General features: G+C 37.0%; 1 protein-coding gene across 1 annotated transcript; it reads left to right on the top strand.

The window, feature by feature from the left end:
* The first annotated feature begins 504 nt into the window (after positions 1-504).
* Positions 505-14,730, top strand: LOC112194741 (probable protein S-acyltransferase 4). The gene is made up of 5 exons (XM_024334961.2): positions 505-913; positions 1,364-1,552; positions 2,427-2,735; positions 3,529-3,747; positions 14,180-14,730. Exons 1-5 carry the CDS (start codon positions 863-865, stop codon positions 14,702-14,704), a joined length of 1,293 nt encoding a protein of 430 aa, XP_024190729.1. The 5' UTR covers positions 505-862; the 3' UTR covers positions 14,705-14,730.
* The last annotated feature ends 6,814 nt before the right edge of the window (positions 14,731-21,544 follow it).

Genomic DNA, 21,544 nt, shown 5'->3' with positions numbered 1-21,544 from the left:
CTTTTTGATTTTCATTTTGTGTGTCAGATTTTACAGATATATATTCTTTTTATCAGAATTTATTCTAAATATATGATTTATCAGAGATATTTCACAATATCAGAGAAATTTAGCCAAAATAGAAGAACATAAGATATTTTCTCTATATGATACATCATTCACTCAAAGAAAAGATATATAGGTGTATCGCTAGATATTTCAAACGCTAATATATAATTTCACATTTCCACCTACATATCTCTCGTCTTCTTCACTCGGTCCATTTTGTTTTTGTTTTTTTTTTGAGAGAAAATCAGTCGGTCCATTTAAAAGAATAGTTGTGACAGCACGTATATTTTGGTAGGAGAAGGTGATAAAGAAAATAAAATTTTGAAATTAAAATAAACCATATTGTTTAAAGTCATGCGTGGCAAATCATTTTAGTTTGAAATAAAATAGTAACAGGTGTTAAGCACGTAAATGCGATGAGAGAATTGGAACATCCGCCTTGATGTCATCGTTGTCAGTGTGTTATGTTAGAGAGGAGAGAGAAACAAAGAGAGACAGATGGCGAAAGTCTTGTTGGCCTTGGTACAATCCGTCTCCCTCCCTCAACAAACAAACAAAGAAAGCTTGTTGTTGAGCACAACTCAGAGGAGGAAGAGGAGCTAGCTCATCTTGGTCTGGTGTTAATCCCAAACCTAAGCCCACAACTCTCTCTCTCTCTCTCTCTCTCTCTCTCTGCTCCTTCAAATAAATTTTCTGTTGTTTCTTGAATTTTTTCGTGGGTTTCTCAAATGTTATGATGCTATGGAACAACAAAGTATAATGAAGAGAGGGGAATAGAACAATTTCGAGCTTCTGGGTTTTGTCTTCGTAATTAATGGCACACGATAAACCCAAGAGGCTCTACCAACTTTGGAAGGGAAGCAATGTGAGTTTTTAACTCTTCACTGTTATTGTCTATCAGCATGAACTCAATTAATTGCCTTGTATTACTGAAGCAGATGAGTATCATGACAATATGACTTGATTATTAGTTGACATTAATATGTACTTCTTTTCCCTTGTATCTACAAAATATATGAATGCTTTTGTTTAATTTATTTATTCATCCTTACTTAAGGTGTATCCCTACATGAATTCTCTTATCAGAATCTAACCTTCCCACAGGCCAAGCATACTACACATATGACTAAATCTTCAAGTTGAAATTCAAAATGATGAGTTCTATGTATGCTCCTTAGTCCTTAGATCACATGAATTAGCTATATTCTTTGAAATTCTCTTTATGAACGGTCTATTCTTTTGGTCTAAGATAAGCCAGGAGTTAAGTAGATACATGAATATTTGCACTCATGAAGCTTTTTCTTTGTTTTGTCAGAACTTTTTCTTTGGAGGGAGATTAGTTTTTGGTCCTGATGTTGCATCTCTTACTCTGTCTGTGCTTCTTATTGCTGTCCCAGCAATAACCTTTTGTATAAAGGTTTATTTTAAACTCCAACATGTAATTAAAAAGGAGGACAGTATTTGGTATCCTGTATTAATTGTCGGCTCATTGCTTACTGCTTTGGTAAGTACTTTGTCTTTCTCTCTGTTTTCAGTTTATATGCTAATTTTTATTGAAAGAATGGCTCATTCCTCACCTAGCTTACGCCATTTCTTAGGAAATAATTAAGATTCAACAGTTAAATTCGCAGTAGTTTTACTCAATTAGTTTTAAATTTTTAGCTAAATGTTTTTTAGATCTCTGTTTTAGAATAAATAGCAGAAATGCAATAGGCAACTTTCATCTCAAGAGGTGATGGAAAAAAGTTCTATTATAACATAAAATACACTAAAGATATTTTTTTTAATTATATTTTATAGGAAACTAAATGTTATTAACAAGAAAAAGAGGATACATATCGGTGGAAAAAGATCCACCAAAGAGATGGAACAACTGAAAAAGCAAAATCAAAGCCACTATAGAACTTATCTAATAAAGAAAAATTAACCTATGACAGCATAAAAAAGTCAAAATACATCAAAGCTAATAATTTTACAGTGTGTACGTCTAATTATCCATGAAATGAATGTTTTTGGACTTTGTCAGGGGGAAATCCAAATTAAAGGCTCCTAGGCCCAAGATAAACTCTTTCGGCATATGTGAAATGCTCCAACTATGCATTACATTGCATCTTCATGATGATTCTTATTATACGTATAATTTCTTATGTGGCATTTATGTTTCTTGTCAAATTTTTTTGGACATAAAACCTTTATACTTTTCTTATGGTTGTGAATCGGAGCCATCAGACAATTACAAGGAGAATGTTGTCCACTCTCGACAACTGTATCACTTCAATCAGAAATTAAATTTGGGACCATTAAATACTGTATTGTTAAAATTGCTAATTCTTGTAGTACTTTACCACAACAATGAGATTTAGCACATATTTTTGCAGGATTTAACATTTCTATTCTTGACATCTGGTCGAGATCCTGGGATAATCCCTAGAAATTCAAATCCTCCTGAATCAGATGAAGCATTTAATGTAACTACCCCATCCATGGAGTGGGTTAACGGAAGAACTCCTCATCTGAAACTACCGCGAACAAAAGAGGTCAATATTAATGGTCACTCGGTAAAAGTGAAGTACTGTGATACTTGTTTTCTTTATCGGCCTCCCCGTGCATCTCATTGTTCTATCTGCAACAATTGTGTTCAGCGGTTTGATCATCATTGTCCATGGGTTGGTCAGTGCATTGGAATTGTAAGTTATAGCTTAAATTAATGAGCACTTTCCATATTAATTTCATCTGTGATGACCAATTGGAGTAGAGGAGATCTTACTAATTAAAGCGATGAAGTTGCATCTGTTTAATAGATTATTTTAGTGAAAATATTTAATTTATTGTGGCATAGTTGATCAGAAAATTATCTGTATTGGTTAGAATTCAGAATTTTGATGCAGTATACTCACTGCGTAGAACCCAAGATCAACAAACTCTAAAGTTTAGAACTTTTAACACACAGATTTTGTAGGATATAAATCGAACACTATGAACTAGGAATCACCCACAGGCTTCTCATCACCAAACTAGGCTTCATACCAACATTCCCATCACACACACAAAAAAAAAAAAAAAAAAAAATCCTCAGAATACTCTGATAATGATTATTCATCATGACATGCCTGGCCATTTGGCACTCACACTTATTTATACTTGAGCAAATAACTCACATCAACTAGTATATTAACACCAGGGCACTCAATCATATGAAATGATTCCTCAGATAAATCAGGGCTGTAAACACCAGTATATTAACATTCATAATGTCATATTTCTTATTAGATATCTCCATGGGTTTTACAGTTTTTTTTATATTTTTTTTATTTTTAGAAAATCAACTTATGTGTGATAATAACTTGGATGAATTAAGTTTTAATTTTTTATAATTTTACTATTATTACTACTATTTCTTTGGGTAAGAAGATCTTTACAAATTATATTGTTCCCATGTCTACTTGGAAACTAACAGTCCTCTTATATGTTTTCTTGCAGCGTAACTATCGATTTTTCTTAATGTTCATATCAACATCAACCATACTGTGCATATATGTGTTCTCCTTCACTTGGGTGAACATTATTGAGACCAAGAATATCCGGACAGCTATGTCAAAAGATATTCTATCAGATTTTCTTTTAGCTTACTGCTTCATTGCTGTTTGGTTTGTGGGTGGCCTTACAATTTTCCATTCCTACTTGATATGCACCAACCAGGTGAGGTTGCTCAATCTCATTTAGTGGAACTAAATATGCAAATTATATTCTTGAGGTTAAATTTAGGAAATTTTCTACCTTAAAAACATAGTGGACCAGGAGGCCAGAAATTTCCATGCGGACCATCATTCCATTGGAAATGGTCCCCAAGGGAAATACAGGTTCCTATTTCTCTTATTTTAACTGAAAGTTCTTACAGATCAGTAACAGTAATAAATGGTACTGCTACAGTTATTTCGGTTACCATAACAATTGAACATGAGTTTTCTCTGGTACAATTGTCCTGTCCAACTTCTTTTGAAATTTGAGTAAGATACAGATACATATGATTTATAAGTTTAGGTTTGAGCTTTGATAGCACGTGAAAAAATATAGTTGGTTGTTTTAGTATAGTGACATAAGAAACAACCTTATTAGTAATTTCTCTGTTTTATAATCTAATTCGTTGTTTGTGTCTTTATAATATCTTTATTAATGGAGATATTAGCTTGTGGCCTCTAGATCAATTGTTGTCTTCTCCCTAAGGAATCAATGGTACGCAGCTATAGTCATGTAGTTAAACTTGTAGGGTTTGCATATTGACACGCTATAAGTAGCACACAATTTAACCCTGCAAAATGTAGTTGTCAGTATAGAATAAGTAGGGATCGTTCAAGCCGGAAATTTATGACACACCTGTAATTGCATAAACAAATAAAAAATTAATTAAAAGTATGAATTATTATTTACAAAAAAAAACAAAATTACATGAGATCGAAATTAGGGGGTTTTAGGATTATAAAATTAAAAACTAAAATAAATAAAGTAATACAAGGGTGGAACACAAGGAACAAAGATCAAAACCACATCCATATGAATGAAATCCAATCACAAATCCTATAGTTGATCTTCTATGTCATGAGAAAGAAGTTGACCATGTGAAACGTTACTAAGCAAACGATTTCCCATTTTTTACTTTCCTTGAATATTTAATCAAAGTGAAATCACCTAAATTAAACCTATTGAACATGCAATCATAGTCTAGAAAACTAGCTACTCAAGAACACATTCAATGCATAAAGAACAAAGAAAAGATGTCAACCAAACTGCACAACCTAATATGAAAAAGTTCATATATTTGCAATCCTCCGTAATTGGTTTTGACTTTTGTCCAAAGCCTTTACTACTTACGATTTAGGTTTACAAAACTATTAGGTGAATTGTTGACCTAAATCTAGCTCCAATTACATGCAAATCCTATAAGTGTCGACCCAAATAAGATAAACATGTAAAAGTGTTCTGTAAAGCAAAACCAATCAAGCTATCTCACATAAGCAACATAGACATCACAACTATAGAAATCGCAACTTTTATTCAAACATAGAGACGAGCTTTAAACTTTTCCCTTAATGTTATATGTTAACTAATTATATAGTTCACGAAATCAAACCAAGCAAACTTAAAGAAGTTCATAAGGAAAAAGGTAAAATTACACCATGAAGGGGATGAGATGAACACTTGAGACGTTGAACTTTGAAGACCTTGAAAGCAAGTCTTCTTAAGGCTACGGCACAAGGTGGATGATGGCTAGGCAAGATGATGCTCACGGCTCCTTCTCCTCCTCCTCGGCTTGAAGACGCAGAACTAAGAACTAGAGAATGGAGAGAGTTTTTCTAAAGAATGAAAGAATGAATCCATGAGGCTTATATATAGGAGACGTCTAGGGCTTCTGGATCCTTCTTTTAATTTCTAGGAATTATCTAATTGACCCACACAGCATTAGCCAATCAGAAAATTCCACGTCATCCTTCCTGTGTCATCCAACTAATGGGAAGCCTCCAAAATAACACCTTGATTTAAGGGAGATTATTTTTGCTGAAATTCCATGGATTTTTCTGATTTTCATCCCTTCAATTTCGACCAAGAATGAAATGTGGACTTCAAGGAGTGTATATGGACCTGTTTTCAACCTTTCTGCATGTTGGAATCTTCTTTTGCTTTCCTAGTTCAACTGGGACTCCTTGTGTCATTAGGATTCATTTTCCTTACAGGAGTAGGTTTCCTAGTCCAACTAGGACTCTGCATTTTTCGCCATTTTTCTTCATTTCTCCGAACATGTTTCCTAGAGTACCCCGGATTCCTACTTTGACTGAGTTTCTTAGTCGGATTAGGAAAACTTCATTTCTTCATTTCAGCTCATTTCTGCATCCTTGTGCCTTGCCTTTATCGTTTCCGAAGTTTTTTTGCTTCTCATATGCTTTTAAGCTCATTTCCTCTTTGTTTGCTCTAGTGCACTTAAAAATAAAACTGATTTATTTAAGGAAATAACTAAGTAAAATATGAGGAAATAACTATTAAAACATTGCATTAAAATACTCCTATCACATATGAGTTGGTTTTCACAATTTTACTCACAACTAACTGTCATAGCTGCACTACATGTCATTTTTCAATAATAATAATAATATACGCATGGAGTAATTTAGAATACAAAGTAAATATACAAAGACTTGTCAAAAACCTACTTGAATTAAATATTATTGTTTTCAATATTATTGTTTCTCCGATTCTATTAATAACTGAGTATTTATTTAAACAATAGACAATTTTCTTTGGTAAAAAATAAAGGTCCAAAAACAAAAAGTGTTCCTTGTTTTAGGGAATCAGAAATTGAAAGAAATTCGCTGTGTATTCTCATTGATAATAGGGGCCTCTTTATATAGAGGATTACAATGCATAGAATCTCAATCATACAAGGAAAGTAATCGTACATTGAATAGGAATCTAGATCCTTCTAATCTAACCCTATTACCACTAGAGCAAGTAACATAGAGTTTGGGCCAAACACAAATTAGGGTTTACTTGAACACTCCCCCTTGTGTTGCCGAAACGTAGTGCTTCTCTCGTTGCCTTGTTAAAAACCTTGCCGAGTAACAAAAACCCAGTGGGACAAAAATAACCTCGGTCGAAGGGGAAAAAGAGCACAACACACTCTTCACGATTCAAGCGAACATGTAGACATCTCCCCCTGATGTCTGCGCCTCCCCCTGATGACTACGATCATGGGAGTTCAAATAATTTCTGCAAGCCAATTCTTGCCACATGTTTCTCGAACGTGGATTTGGGCAATGACTTAGTAAACAAGTCTGCCACATTGTCCTCAGATCGAACCTGGTTCACTTTGATCTTGAGGAGCTTCTGTTGTTGCTGATTGTAGAAGAATTTAGGCGATATGTGCTTGGTGTTGTCGCCTTTGATGTAGCCTTGCTTCACTTGTTCAATGCAAGCAGCATTATCCTCATAAATGCTTGTTGGCTCATCTGTGGTAGACTTCAGACCACAATTGCTTCGAACATGCGTAACTATGGACCTAAGCCATATACATTCACTAACTGCTTCATGAAGAGCAATAATCTCTGCATGATTCAAAGAGGTAACGACTAAGGTCTGCTTTGTAGACCTCCAAGATATCGCAGTTTTTCCCATGGTGAAAACATAACCAGTTTGGGAGCGACCTTTGTGTGGGTCAGAGAGGTACCCAGCATTAGCAAAACCTTCCAAAAGACTTATATCATTTTGGGATGGGGAGAGGGAACACAGTCTACCATATGTGGCGTCCCTGACACTAGATGGGTCCGAATCCATCTTCTCTCTGTAGGGATAGAACAAGCCCATATCAATCGTACCACTTAGGTATCGAAAGATATCTTTAACACCAGTCCAATGGCGTCGTGTTGGCGCAGAGCTATATCTAGCTAGCAAGTTCACAATGAATGAGATATCAGGTCTTGTGCATTGTGCTAAGTACAATAATGCGCCTATTGAACTTAAGTAGGGCACTTCTGCCTCTAGCACTTCTCCGTCGTCGTGTTTTGGACGGAATGGATCCTTCTTTAGATCAATACTACAGACGACCATTGGGGTGCTTGAAGGCTTAATCTTGTCATTGTTGAAACGCCTAAGTATCTTTTAGGTATAAGCTGATTGATGGATCAGGATACCATCTCTACGGTGCTCAAGTTCTAAACCGAGGCAAAACCTTGTTTTCCCAAGATTTTTCATCTCAAACTCGGATTTCAAGTGTTCAGCGGTTTTCCTTAACTCTTTAAGGGTGCCAATTATGTACATGTCATCGACATAAACCGCTACTATTGCAAATCCGGAACTTGTCCTTTTTATGAACACACATGGGCATAGTTCATTGTTGACATATCCCTTTCCAATCAAGTAGTCACTTAGATGGTTATACCACATCCGTCCGGATTGTTTAAGTCCATATAGTGAGCATTTCAATCTAATTGCAAACGCGCTCTGTGGTTTGGAGCCACTTGATTTGGGTAACTGAAGTCCATCTAGGACCTTCATGTGTATTTCCGTATCTAGATCCCCATATAGATACGCTGTAACCACATTCATAAGCTGCATGTTAAGTTTTTCAGAAACTACCAAACTGACAAGGTAGCGGAACGTTATGACGTCCATTACGGGAGAATAGGTCTCCTCGTAGTCAATTCCAGGGTGTTGTGAGAAGCCTTACGCCAAAGGCGAGCTTTGTACCTTACGATCTCGTTTTTCTCATTACGGTTTCTAACCAATACCCATTTGTGACCAACTGGTTTGGTGTTGGGCGGTATTGGTACAACATTGCCAAATACTTTTCTTTTCACTAGAGAATCAAGTTCTGCCTGGATCGCATCTTTCCATTTTGGCTAGTCAGATCTACGTTGGCATTCATCAACGAAGCGTGGTTCAATGTCATCGATCTCAATAATCTCACGTGCCACTGAATACGCGAATACATCATCAATGATGATGGAGTTTCTTTCCCACGTCCCATGTACACTAGTGTAATTAATAGAGATCTCTACGTTCTCAGGGATAGGTTCAGACATTGAGGCATCTCCCAATGATGTCTCTTGGACATAACCATAATCTGAAACATTCTCATGGGACGGATTCTGAGTATCGATGATTAAAGGATTTGTTTGTGCCTTATTCACTCTCTTTCTAGGGCGAGTATCCTTCAAACCAATCGGTCTACCGCGCTTCCTTGTGGGACCTGCGGCCATAGACGCCATATCATTGCCATACTGGGCAATGGCGCCATCTCCTGGTGTCACAGGAGTGGCGTTATGTCCATTATTTGGGACATCAACCCTTGCAGGCACGTTTGCAGTAGGTATGTGTGATCTCGTCACTTTGGCAACATCAGAAAACGCATTAGGCAGAGTGTCTGCTACGTTCTGGAGCTCGATTATTCTTCGCACTTCAAGTTCGGACTGTGCGGTACGCTGATCGAGATGAGACATAGTGGGGACAGACCACGACAATTCCTGTCATTCCTGTTGAACATATGTGTTCTTATCTCCCCCTAACGACGGGAAGACTGTCTCATCAAAGTGACAATCCGCAAATCTAGCGATAAAAAGATCGCTTGTCAAGGGTTCAAGATAGCGGACGATGGTTGGAGATTCATATCCAATGTATATGCCCATTCGTCGTTGTGGACCCATCTTAGTACGCCATGGCGGCGTAATAGGCACACCCAAAAATGCGTAAGTGCGAGATATCAGGCTCGTACCCAGTCACTAGCTGTAACGCAGAGTAAGATTGGGTTGCAGTGGGTCGTAGACGAATTAGTGTTGCTGCATGCAATATTGCATATCCCCAAGCAGAAATAGGGAGATTGGTGCGCATGACCAATATCTGTGCTATCATTTGTAGTCGTTTGATAGCAGCTTCTGCGAGACCATTTTGGGTATGAACATGGAGAACTGGATGCTCTACATCAATCCCCAGTGACATGCAATAGTCAACGAATGTTTTCGATGTAAACTCCCCAACATTATCAAGTCGAATTGACTTAATAGGATGATCAGGGTAGTGAGCCCGTAGACGGATAATCTGGGCGAGGAGTTTAGCATAAGCTGCATTTCGAGTGGACAACAGCGCGACATGTGACCAGCGTGTCGACGCATCAACCAATACCATAAAGTATTTAAAAGGTCTACATGAGGTTGAATTGGTCCACAGATATCCCATTGGATTCTCTGTAAGAACGGAATGAGTATTTTAGGATCCTTTGCGTAGGACGGTCTCAGTCCTAATTTTCCGAATGAACAGGCTTTGCAAAATGAGCGAGGGGCCTTAGAAGCAACCAATGAGGATTTTGGTTGGGCCTGAGTGTCTGTAGCGCTATTAGAAGCAAAATGTGTGACTACATCTCCTATCATGGCATTAGAGCCATGGAAATTGGTGTGTGGCGTCATGGCCACTAGGAGAGGCAACCATGGCGTCATGCTCATGGTTGGTGCCATAGATGACGTCATCACATAGGACTTGGGCAGGCCTATGGCACCCCAAGACAGCTGCAGCACTAGAAGCTGCAATTGTTGCGGTCTTGCTAAGTCCAGGAATCAATTTTCGATTCTTGCTTCTTCTCACTCTGAAGAATGGATGCCTGTGTGAAGTCTTTATTATACGGAGCATCATATCACGACCAGGATGCCCTAGTCGGTCATGCCAAAGCCAATATGTGTCAAAATCCAAGAGATCTTCTCTTATGACATTATTGGATTCAATTGGTCGAATTGTAGTGACACAAAGTCCACTAGATTGATACATAAGCTTCTCTAAGATGCGCTTTCGTCCGCAATCATTAGAGGTAATGCAAAAGAACTCTTTTTCGTTCTCATTATGCGTTTCAGCATGGAATCCGTTGTCTCTTATATTTGTAAAGCTCAATAAGGTTCGATTTGCCTTAGGAGCGTAGAGAGCTTCAGTGACTTTAATCAAGGTGCCATTTGGCAATAGGAATTGGGCCATTCCATGTCCTTGAACTAAACTTGATGGCCCAGCCATCGTAGTCACAGAGGAATATGTAGGCAACATCTCTAAGAATAATTGCCTATGTCGTAGAATGGTGTGCGTAGTCGCACTATCCGCAAGATTGTAGTTCATCCATTCCTAAAAGAAAATCTCATAATTAAAAAAGGAGTCATAAAGAAAAGCACTCAACTTTTATTAATAAGCCCCACGGAATTACATCATCGTTTCTTTAACCAAAAAGAATCTAATCCAATAAACTAGCTAATGCAAAACAATGATAGTCGTCTAACTCCTTTTGGTAATTTCAATGCAAATGTGACCAGGTGAGTAGAGAGATGTCGGTGGAGCAAAGCTCACTTAAGTACCACTTATCTCAAAACCTTCCTAGACATCACACTTACATTGAGTACGCCTCTATGAAGAAAGACTATTACCATTGGCATTTACTATAATAATATGGCAATTCCCTACATCTCTTGGAAAATAAAAAGAATTAATCAAAATCGCCAGTTTCTGGGTCTTGATCCTTGTAGTCTTCCACCCTTAGATCGAGATCGCCATCTCGATCTTCTTGTTCCATGTAATTTGCCTCCCTCGCTTCACGATACGTCTTGTATGCATTTGCAATATTCTGGGGTGCTTTACATGCTTTGGCCCAATGTTCAGTTGATCCACATCGAAAACAAACATCATTATGGTCAGGCTCCCTGGATCGAGGCCTCTTTGGGGCGCGATTTGGACGACCATTGTTCTTGGTGGCGTTGCCACCATGGTCGGAGGCTCCGCCTCTATCTCTCTTCACACTTTGACCTCCACGGTTCCGTGCACGCCTCTTTAGGTGATTTCCCTCCTTTTTTGGGTGAGAATATGAACCAGAACGTCCAGAATTGTCCCTACTGTTAGGGTTTCGCTCATTACATCCTCCTTGGGGGTGCGACTATAGTTAGACTCCGGAATAGACTTAGTTCCCACGGGTCTAGCATTATAGTTCTTCACATAAGAATATTGTTGTGCTTTTCAGCTACGTTCATGGCGCTAATGAGCTCATGAAATCTTGTGATACGTCCTGCATTCACATCAATCCGATAATTCTTTGAAATCATTAGGGCAGAGACGGGAAAGGTAGAGAGAGTCTTCTCGATCAACATCGTATTAGTTATGGCTTGGCCACAAAACTCCATTAGAGACTTGATACGAAGAGCTTCCGAGTTATAATCAAGCACAGACTTGAAATCACAAAAGCGGAGGCTATGCCATCGCACTTCTAAATCAGGAAGCAGGGAGTCACGAACGCCAAATCGCTGCTCAAGTTCTACCCATAGCTTTCTTGGGTCTTCCTCATTGAGGTATTCACTTTGGAGCGCGTCATTCATGTGCCTCGTCATGAGAATTATGGCTTTAGCTTGATTTGCTCCAAAAGCAGTAGCATGCTCAATAGAGAGCACGTTCTGACTAGGCTCTTGGATGGTTTCCAGAAGTCCATCAGCCTTAAGATGTTGGCGCACATCTCAAACCCACCTATGGTATCCTGCGCCAGTTGTCTCCAGTAGAACAAAGTTCAACTTGTTCAGGTAACACATCCTGAAAAACAACACAAGATTAGGGTTAGTTTCAGAGCGAAAAAGGCTACCACGAAAAACTATAAAATTTTATAGCGTAGTCGCTTCCAAGAAATTAGGGATTTTCTGAGCGTAATCGCTTCCAAGAAAAATCATATTCCAAGAGGGGTTTTGGATTAGATCGAAACAACGATGTATGTGGTCGATCGTTTTCTTCTCAACAAACTCTAAGTTTGGAGGACTCTACAAGCACCAAGCTTGGAGTGAGCACGAACCCCCATAGTTCGGCTTTTGGTCTCCCCTATGAAGAAGAAAGGGGTGTAGAAGAAGGGATGTTGGAAGTCCCCGAGAAAAAGAAGAAGAAATTGAAAAACTTCAAAAACGGGAACTTTTAGAAAAGTTTACCTTGAAAAGATGCCGGAAATCTTGACTGGAAAAGGTGGTGGCCGGAGCTAGGCAGGGCGGTGCAGGGTAGTTGCGGGGGCCACTGCAAGGCTTGTGCAGGGGTGCTGCAGGGGCTGTGCAGGGGTTGTGCGGAAGATGTGTAGGGCCTGTCGGCAGCTACTGCGCAGGGGCTCGGCAGATATCGGCAGGTGTGTGCGGGGCTGTCGGCAGGAGCAGGCACAGGGGTGCGCAGGGCTCGGCAGATGGGCGCGGGGCTTCTCGGTAGATCTCGGCATGAAACTTGCAGGGCTCTCGGCAGATGCTTGCAGGGTTGTCGACAGAGGCTCGGCAGCACTCTGCAGATCTCGGCAGGGGCATGCAGGGTCCTCGGCAGGACTCCTTAGATGCTTGCAGGGGGCAGGGGCCGGTTCAATTTTTCCGACAGCCGGTTCAGGGGTTTTCCGACCGGTTCTGGTGGTTCCGCCGTCGGTTTTGGGTTCCTTGAGGCTAGGGCTTCAATATGTGAGGCGGTGAATTTGAGGGCTACGAAATTAGGGTTTCAGGGTTAGGGCTTCGTGCTGATAACGTGTTTTAGGGAATCAGAAATTGAGAGATTCGCTGTGTATTCTCATTGATAATATGGGCCTCTTTATATAGAGGATTACAATGCATAGAATCTCAATCATACAAGGAAAGTAATCGTACATTGAATATGAATCTAGATCCTTCTAATCTAACCATATTACTACTAGAGCAAGTAACATAGAGTTTGGGCCAAACACAAATTAGGGTTTACTTGAACATTCCTAATTTTTTGAAAAATGTATTTAATGAAGACTTGCTCAATATTTTTATTAGTAATGAAAATATTTTTATTAGTAATGAAACACTTGAACAATTTCAATTGCAATAGCAGAAACATGTGAAATGTATTTCTTTTTAATTTTTATTAGGAAAGAAAGAGCTAGTGTTGAACAATATATATATATATATATATATATATAGAGAGAGAGAGAGAGAGAGAGAGAGAGTTAAAAAGGTATTATTTGTGATTATGACGAAACAATTCTCATGAAAGTATATTTTCTAATCTATACAATTATTAAGAGAAGAGAGCTTGCTCTTCAAAACTGAAATTTTTTACCAATTTAACCTTTATATATTAAAAAACTATGAAATATAATTAATCAATAGGGATATTATGGTAAATTAAAAATTAAAAATTAAAAAATTAAAAAAAAGTAGAAAATGTGGTAGTTGTACGAAAAGTTTTTCCACTACCTTTAACTTCTCTCCACACACATAGTAGGTAGGCCCTACTAGTATTATTTAACATTGTGTAATCTTTCATATAATAAAAAGGGAAATTTTTGGTTTTTATACCTACGCTATATATACATTTGTATTAGTTTAAATAGTTCATATTGTTTGCTTCTTCGATATTTTAACCATGTGAATGGACTCAAACGGGTAGGTGTTTATAACCACGCCTGTCACTTTTGCTCATGCCCATTGATATCACCATATTATTTACCCAATAAAAAGAAAATGTGTCATTTTCACTCTGCAAATGGATTTCTTAGAATGGTTAAAAGTTGAAACATTTCACTCTTTCAGCTTTAAGCTTTAGTCTCCCCCTAGCTCAGTTAAATGTTGATCACTCTAATCCTTATTTTGTGCAGACGACGTATGAGAACTTCCGGTATCGTTATGATCAGAAGGAGAACCCATATAACAAAGGAGTGATTTGGAACTTCAAAGAAATTTTTTTCTCCAGCATCCCTCCTTCAGTGATTAGATTCCGATCATTCATTGACACAGATGAACAGGTGATTGTAGAATCCGTAGCCCCAAATCTTGGAGAAGGTATTATGAGCTCAAAAGAGAAAATTGATATTGAAATGGGAACTGGGATAGCGGATGACAATGGCTTTGCAATTCCGGATATATTGCGAAATCTTGAATTTGTTGATTATGAGGAGGATTTGAAGAATCAAGGGGAAGAGCAAGAACCTGCTTCGTTTGACTCTTTTCAGCCAGAAGGAAAAGAATCATTGAAATGCTCAATAAATATAGATGAAAGTATAGAATCTGTGCATAGCTATACTATAAGGAATGAACTTAGAGAATATATCCAGAGTACTATTTCCTTGGGGGGAGCAATTGAGAAAGGTGATTGTGAAAATAATTCTCATGAAACCTTATAATATGTTTTTCAATCATGAAGGGTGCGCCTAGTTTTCCTTCTATATTGTTCCAATATCGAACCATTCTTATTTCAATTCTCTCAAGTGATTATATTCACTTTTGTTTTCTAATTTTTTCCTTTAAAGCCAAGATTCTTTTAAATATGAACTAATGAATTTAAATCCACGTATCATTATCAAGGCAAAATAGATAAATTACCCCCTGACTTTTCATATGACTACCGATTTATCCCTTGACATTTCAATTTTGATTATTTACACCCTGATTTTTCTAATGATGCCTGATTTACACCCTATTGTTAACTTTTGGACCTTATAGCTAATTCCTCCTTTAACTTGGCCTCACGTGTTGGCCATTTTTGTCTTTCCAAATGTTACCAATAAAAAAATAAATAAAAGGAAAAAAAAAAACTTAAGAAAAGAAAGAATCTCCCTCTCTCCACATATGTTTCAAATTGTCATATGAATCGGTGACTTTTTGCCTACCATCTTTAGGTCAATTATCATTTGAATTTGTGCAACAACGTCACATGATATAAATAAGATTTATAAACAATAGTACATATTCAACAAGCATAAAGAAAAAAAAAATTAAGACAGATGTTAAGAGAGAGAGATTCTCTTTTTTTTAAAAAAAATTGTGACAAATTAAAAGACAAAAATAACCAACACTTGAGGTCAAGCTAAAAGATGAATTGGATATAAAGTCTAAAAGTTAACGATAGGGTGTAAATTGGCCACAATTAGAAAAGCGAGTGTAAATAATCAAAATTGAAATGTCAGGGGGTAAATCGGCAATCATGGAAAAAGTTAGGGAGTAATTTGACTATTTTGCCCATTATCAAAGCAAACATTCTTTTTTTTTTTTTTTTTTTTTTTTTTTTTTTTTTTGAAGAAAGGAGAAATTTCATTATTGAGTACAATTTGAATCGTACATGAGGGCATCAACTATAAATGTTACATCCTGTACCCAGAATTACCTGTCTACTGGTCATTTGGACGGTAAAAGATTAGAATCTTTACTTTTATTTTGATTTCAAACTTTTAGGAGCTTCACATTTGACTATGGGGAGTGAAATTTGCACTCCCCAAATTACAATTTGCACTCCCCTTTCATTTGTTTAATATTTTTTACTTCCATTTCTATCTTTTTATTGTACTATTCCACATTTACCCTTATTCTCAGCTTCCAAAACTCTCTCTCTGGCCTTTCCACCTACTCGATCTCATCTCTTGTTCTTTTAGTTTTCTCTCATCTCTCTTCTATGGCTGAAATGCAAAAAGCAAAACCAAATTGAAAATATCTTTTATATCAATTATTGGTTTAGATAGATGAAGCTGCTATATTAAGTTATTGATCATCATCCTGTCCAAAACAGAAGAAAATATTAAACTGCCCAAATTCATTGCCAAATGAATACAATGAAGAAGGATTGATACCAAAATTGATGCCCGATTAGTTTTGATATATATCTTGTTAGATTAGTTTTGGAGATCCAAAGATTACAAGCTTGTCTGATTAGGAATATACTCATTGCTCAAATGACGATAAATGCTTCATTTTAGTTAAATATCTGCATGATAACTACCCAAAGGAGTATTGTGTTGATATGTTTACTATTTATACGTGTTTAGTGACTCAAAAAATTAATGTTGTGAGCCCTCGTATTATTGTGTTGCAGCTCATGTTTCGCTTCATTCGCATGCTTCGTCCCAGTGCTCAATCGACTGAATTTCTCGGAATAGTGTGAACAAGTTCAGTTTCACTTAGGTGTTCTGGATCTGGATTCGGCACTCCAAACTGAGAAACCTGCTGCTGTAACTGATGAAAGCACAGATAACGAAAAGGCTTTTCATAAGGCCTGGGAAAAGTCAAATAGACTGAGCATTATGCTTATGCGAATGACTATAGCAAACAACATAAAGACTACACTTTCGAAAGCTAAAATTGCTAAGGAATTCTTGAAGAACACTGTGGATCGTTTCAAGAGTGTTGACAAGTCTCTTGCAAGGACATTAATGGCTGAACTTACCACCAACAAATTTGATGGTAGGAGAAGCATGCATGAGCATGTTCTTGAAATGACTAATTTGGCAGCAAAGTTAAAGACCTTGGGAATGAATGCGGATGAGTTCTTTCTTATTTAATTTATTTTGAACTCCTTGCCTCCTTAGTATGAAGCATTTCAGATTAACTATAACACTATAACGGATAAGTGGAATGTTAATGAATTGTCCAGTATGCTTGTTCAAGAGGAAGGAAGGCTTAAACAACAAGAACAAAATTCCATTCATCTTGTAGGTCAAAATTTAGAAGAAAACCTGGAAAGGGTGCTAAGAAAGGACCACCAAAGAACAATGGACATGCTGATGTTGCTCAGGCTCCTAATAAGGGAGTGAAGGACAAATGTCATTTCTGTAGAAAGGATGGACATTATCAGTATGATTGCCCAAAACGTAGGGCATGGTTCAAAAAGAAAGGTAAGCCTTTGGCTTATGTATTATTCAAATCAAATTTAGCTGAAGTTCCTTATAATACTTGTTGGGCTGACTCATGTGCTACTGTTCATGTTTCTAATTCGATGCAGGGATTCCTTACAACCCAAAGCCTAAATCCAAATGAAAATTTTATCTATATGGGGAATTTGGTGAAAGAACCAGTTGAAGCCATTTGAACTTTTCGTTTGATTTTAGATACCGGCTATTATTTGGATTTATTTTAAACTCTTTATGTTTCGACTTGTTCTTGGAATTTAATTTCTGTTTCCAAACTTGATCTTGATGGTTTTACTTTCAATATTGGTAACAAAATTTTGAGTTTGTTTAAGAATAAATCTTTTGTTGGTTCTGGTATTTTGATTGATGGGTTGGATAAAATTAAGCTTGATGGTCTTTTTGTTGAAACACTTTTAACCCTGCATCCTAATGTTGGAACTAAATGTAGCTTGATAAATGAATCTTTCTCTTTCTTATGGGTCATATATCCAGAGAAAGAATTAATGGAGAGATTGGTAAAGAATGAGGTTCTTCTGAACCTAGATTTTACTGATTCCGGTGTTTGTGTGGATTGCATTAAGGGAAAGCAAACCAAACACACAAAGAAAGGTGCCACAAGAAGTTCTAAGCTTCTCGAACTTATTCACACAGACATTTGTGGACCTTTTGATGTTCCATCTTTTAGTGGATAAAAATATTTCATCACCTTTATAGATGATTTTTCACGTTATAGTTATATCTATCTATTGAATGAAAAGTCTCAATCTGTAAATGCCCTTGAGGTATTCATCACTGAAATTGAGAGACAGTTAGATAGAAAAGTGAAAATTGTAAGATTAGATAGAGGTGGTGAATTCTATGGAAGGTATGATGAGTCAGGACAACATCCTAGTCCTTTTGCTAAGTTCCTTGAAAAGCATGGCATTTGTGCTCAATACACTGTGCCAGGAATGCCACAGCAAAATGGTGTTGCTGAAAGAAGTAATCGTACTCTTATGGATATGGTTAGAAGTATGTTGAGTAATTCAACATTACCTATATCATTGTGGATGCATGCTTTAAGAACCGTTGTATACTTACTAAATAGAGTTCCTAGTATGGCAGTTCCAAAGACTCCTCTTGAACTATGGATGGGAAGGAAACCTAGTTTAAGGCATCTACATGTTTGGGGATGCCCTGCAGAAGTTAAGCTCTATAATCCACAAGAAAAGAAATTAGACTTTAAAATGAAAAGTGGTTACTTCATTGGTTACGTAGAAAAGTCTAAAGGATATAGGTTTTATTGTCCTGACCATAGTACAAGAATTGTTGAAACCGGAAATGCTAGATTTATTGAAAATGGTGAAATTAGTGGGAGTGAAAAGAGGGAAGTGATTATTTAAGAAGTTAGGATGCAGTTTTCTGCACCTATATCTTCTCAAAGAAGTGTTGTTCCTCTAGTTGTTGTACAGCCTAACAACAATGAACAACAACTGAATAATCAAGAAATGAATGGTCAAGGAATGAATGATCATGGAATAAATGATCAAGAAATGAACGATCAGGAAGTAGTGAATGATCAAGGAATGAATGACCAAAACTCACATAATGAAATCATTGACAATGAACTTGTAGCACAAGAACCACAAGAAATGGGAGTAAGATGGTCTCAAAGAAATAGGAGACATGCTATTTCGAATGATTATGTGGTATACTTCCAAGAATCTGAATTTGACATTGGGTCAAATAAGGATCCAGTTTCTTATTCATACGTTCTGAGAAATGGATTGATGCTATGAATGATGAACTGAAATCAATGGACCAAAACAAAGTTTGGGAACTCGTTGAGTTTCCTGAAGGATGTAAAAGAGTTGGGTGTAAATGGGTTTTCAAAACCAAACGCAACTCTAATGGAAACATAGAACGATATAAAGCCAGACTTGTAGCCAAAGGTTTCACTCAGAAAGAAGGCATTAATTACAAAGAAACCTTCTCTCCTGTTTCTAAGAAGGACTCTCTCAGAATTATTATGGCACTTGTAGCTCATTTTGATTTAGAGTTACATCAAATGGATGTGAAAACAGCTTTTATAAATGGGAACTTAGAGGAGGAAGTCTATATGAATCAACCTGAAGGCTTCTCATCAGAAGGAAAGGAACACATGGTCTGTAAATTAAAGTAATTGATACATGGACTTAAACAAGCTTCCCGACAATGGTATCTCAAGTTTAATGAGTCTGTTGTCTTCTTCGGTTTTAAGAAAAACATTGTTGATCGATGTATATACCTAAAGGTCAGTGGGAGGAAGTTTATATTTCTGATTTTGTATGTTGATGATATTTTGCTTGCTAGTAGTGATCTTGGTTTGTTAGGTGAAACCAAGAGTTTTCTCTCTAAGAAATTTGAAATGAAAGATATGGGTAAGACATCCTACGTGATCGGAATTGAAATATTTCGAGATAGATCACATGGACTGTTGGGGTTGTCTCAAAGAGCATATATTGAGAGAGTTCTAGAGAGATTTGGAATGGAAAAATGTTCACCAAGCATTGCTCGAATTCAGAAAGGGGACAAGTTTAGCCTTAAATGTCCACAAAATGAATTAGAGCCAAAGGGTATGGAAAGAATTCCTTGTGCATCCGCTGTAGGAAGTTTAGTGTATGCACAAATCTGTACAAGACCAGACATCAGTTTTGTGGTTGGGATGTTAGGAAGGTACCAAAGCAATCCAGGAATGGATCATTGGAAAGCTACAAAGAAGGTCATAAGGTATCTACAAGTAACAAAGGATTATATGCGCACATATAGGAGATTTGATAACCTTGAGGTAGTTGGTTATTCAAACTTTGATCTTAGTGGTTGTCTTGATACTGGAAAATCAACTTCTGGTTACTTGTTCCTACTAGCTGGAGAGGTGGTTTCATGGAGAAGTGCCAAGCAAACTTGTATCACTACATCTACCATGCAAGCTGAGTTTGTGGCAGTCTTTGAGGTCACTACTCATGCATTGTGGCTGCGTAACTTTATCTTAGGGCTTAGTGTTGTCGACAGTAGTGCTAGATTTAGGTTAACAATTCACCTAATAGTTTTATAACCCTAAATCGAAAGTAGTAAAGGCTTTGGACAAAAGTCGAAATCAATTAAGGAGGATTGCAAATAGATGAACTTATTCATACTAGGTTGTACGTGCACTCAAGTTGACATCCTTTCTTTATGCTTATTGTGTTGAACATGCCTTGATTAGCTAACTTTTTAGACTTTGATTGCATGTTCATAGGATTAATTTAGATACTTTCACTTAGATTAATTAAATAAGGAAAGTAAAATATGGGAAATCGTTTGCTTTTAACGTTTCACATGGTCAACTTCTCTCTCATGACTTAGATAATCAACTATAGGAGTCCTAAGTGAATTCAATCATATAGATTTGGTTTTAATCTTTGTACCTAACGTTCACCCTATTTTGTATATATATTTGTTTTATTTCTTTGCAATTTTCGATTACTTTATCCTAAAACCCCCTTTTGCGTTAACTTGTATATATTCAAAATTTTGGTCTGTAGAATGATTGTTCTATTTTTGCTACACTCTTAGCTCTATAATGAATATGTTTCTGATTAATAATTTTCCTGTTTTCCATTGAATGTACATGCATGAGTCTGGATGAATGACAAATGGAACGTCTCTATATGTTAGAGATATAATGGTTGGACCATTAAGAGACCTCTGACTTATTGGCTACTGTTTGTAGTTTACTAATGATATAGTACATGGAAGGGATTATTTCAATTTGATGTATGATCGCCATGACTTACTTTAGTAAGGTGCTTGCAATGGTGTGTATGATGATCATATAAAAGTAAGGATTCAATCAATTGTATTGCGCGCCTAATGTTCATCTATTAAACCACTAATTTTCTATCACATGATCCAAGTGGGAGAATGTAAGAATTTACTCCTATAAGTGTGCATCATATGAAGTAATTGGTGTTTATGGCGTATATTCCATATATGATTTGATAGACTAATTGATGGATCCCAATTGATCAATCAGAGGGAATTTCCTAATCTATTTCCATGATGGATGGAAATCACTTAAGTCATTGATGGAAATTGGTCCCCTCTCACCCTATATAACACAATTCCATCTTATGTACACACATAAAGTACTCAAAACACGTATGAGAGTTTAAGATGCAAGGGCTGAGAGAGAAACCATTTCCTTTGGATTGACGACTTCGCCGAGCCGCTGCGTCTTGGTATACTACATATTGCTCTAATGAAACAAGGTATGTAGTTTATGTTTCCGCCTTACAGTTAATATTGTGAGATCATGTAAATTCTAGATCTTGGATTTATGTATTT

The sequence above is a fragment of the Rosa chinensis genome, chromosome 3 (assembly GCF_002994745.2).
Source record: "Rosa chinensis cultivar Old Blush chromosome 3, RchiOBHm-V2, whole genome shotgun sequence".
In the NCBI taxonomy this organism is placed as follows: Eukaryota; Viridiplantae; Streptophyta; class Magnoliopsida; order Rosales; family Rosaceae; genus Rosa; species Rosa chinensis.
This window is presented reverse-complemented; position numbering and strand designations above follow the sequence as displayed.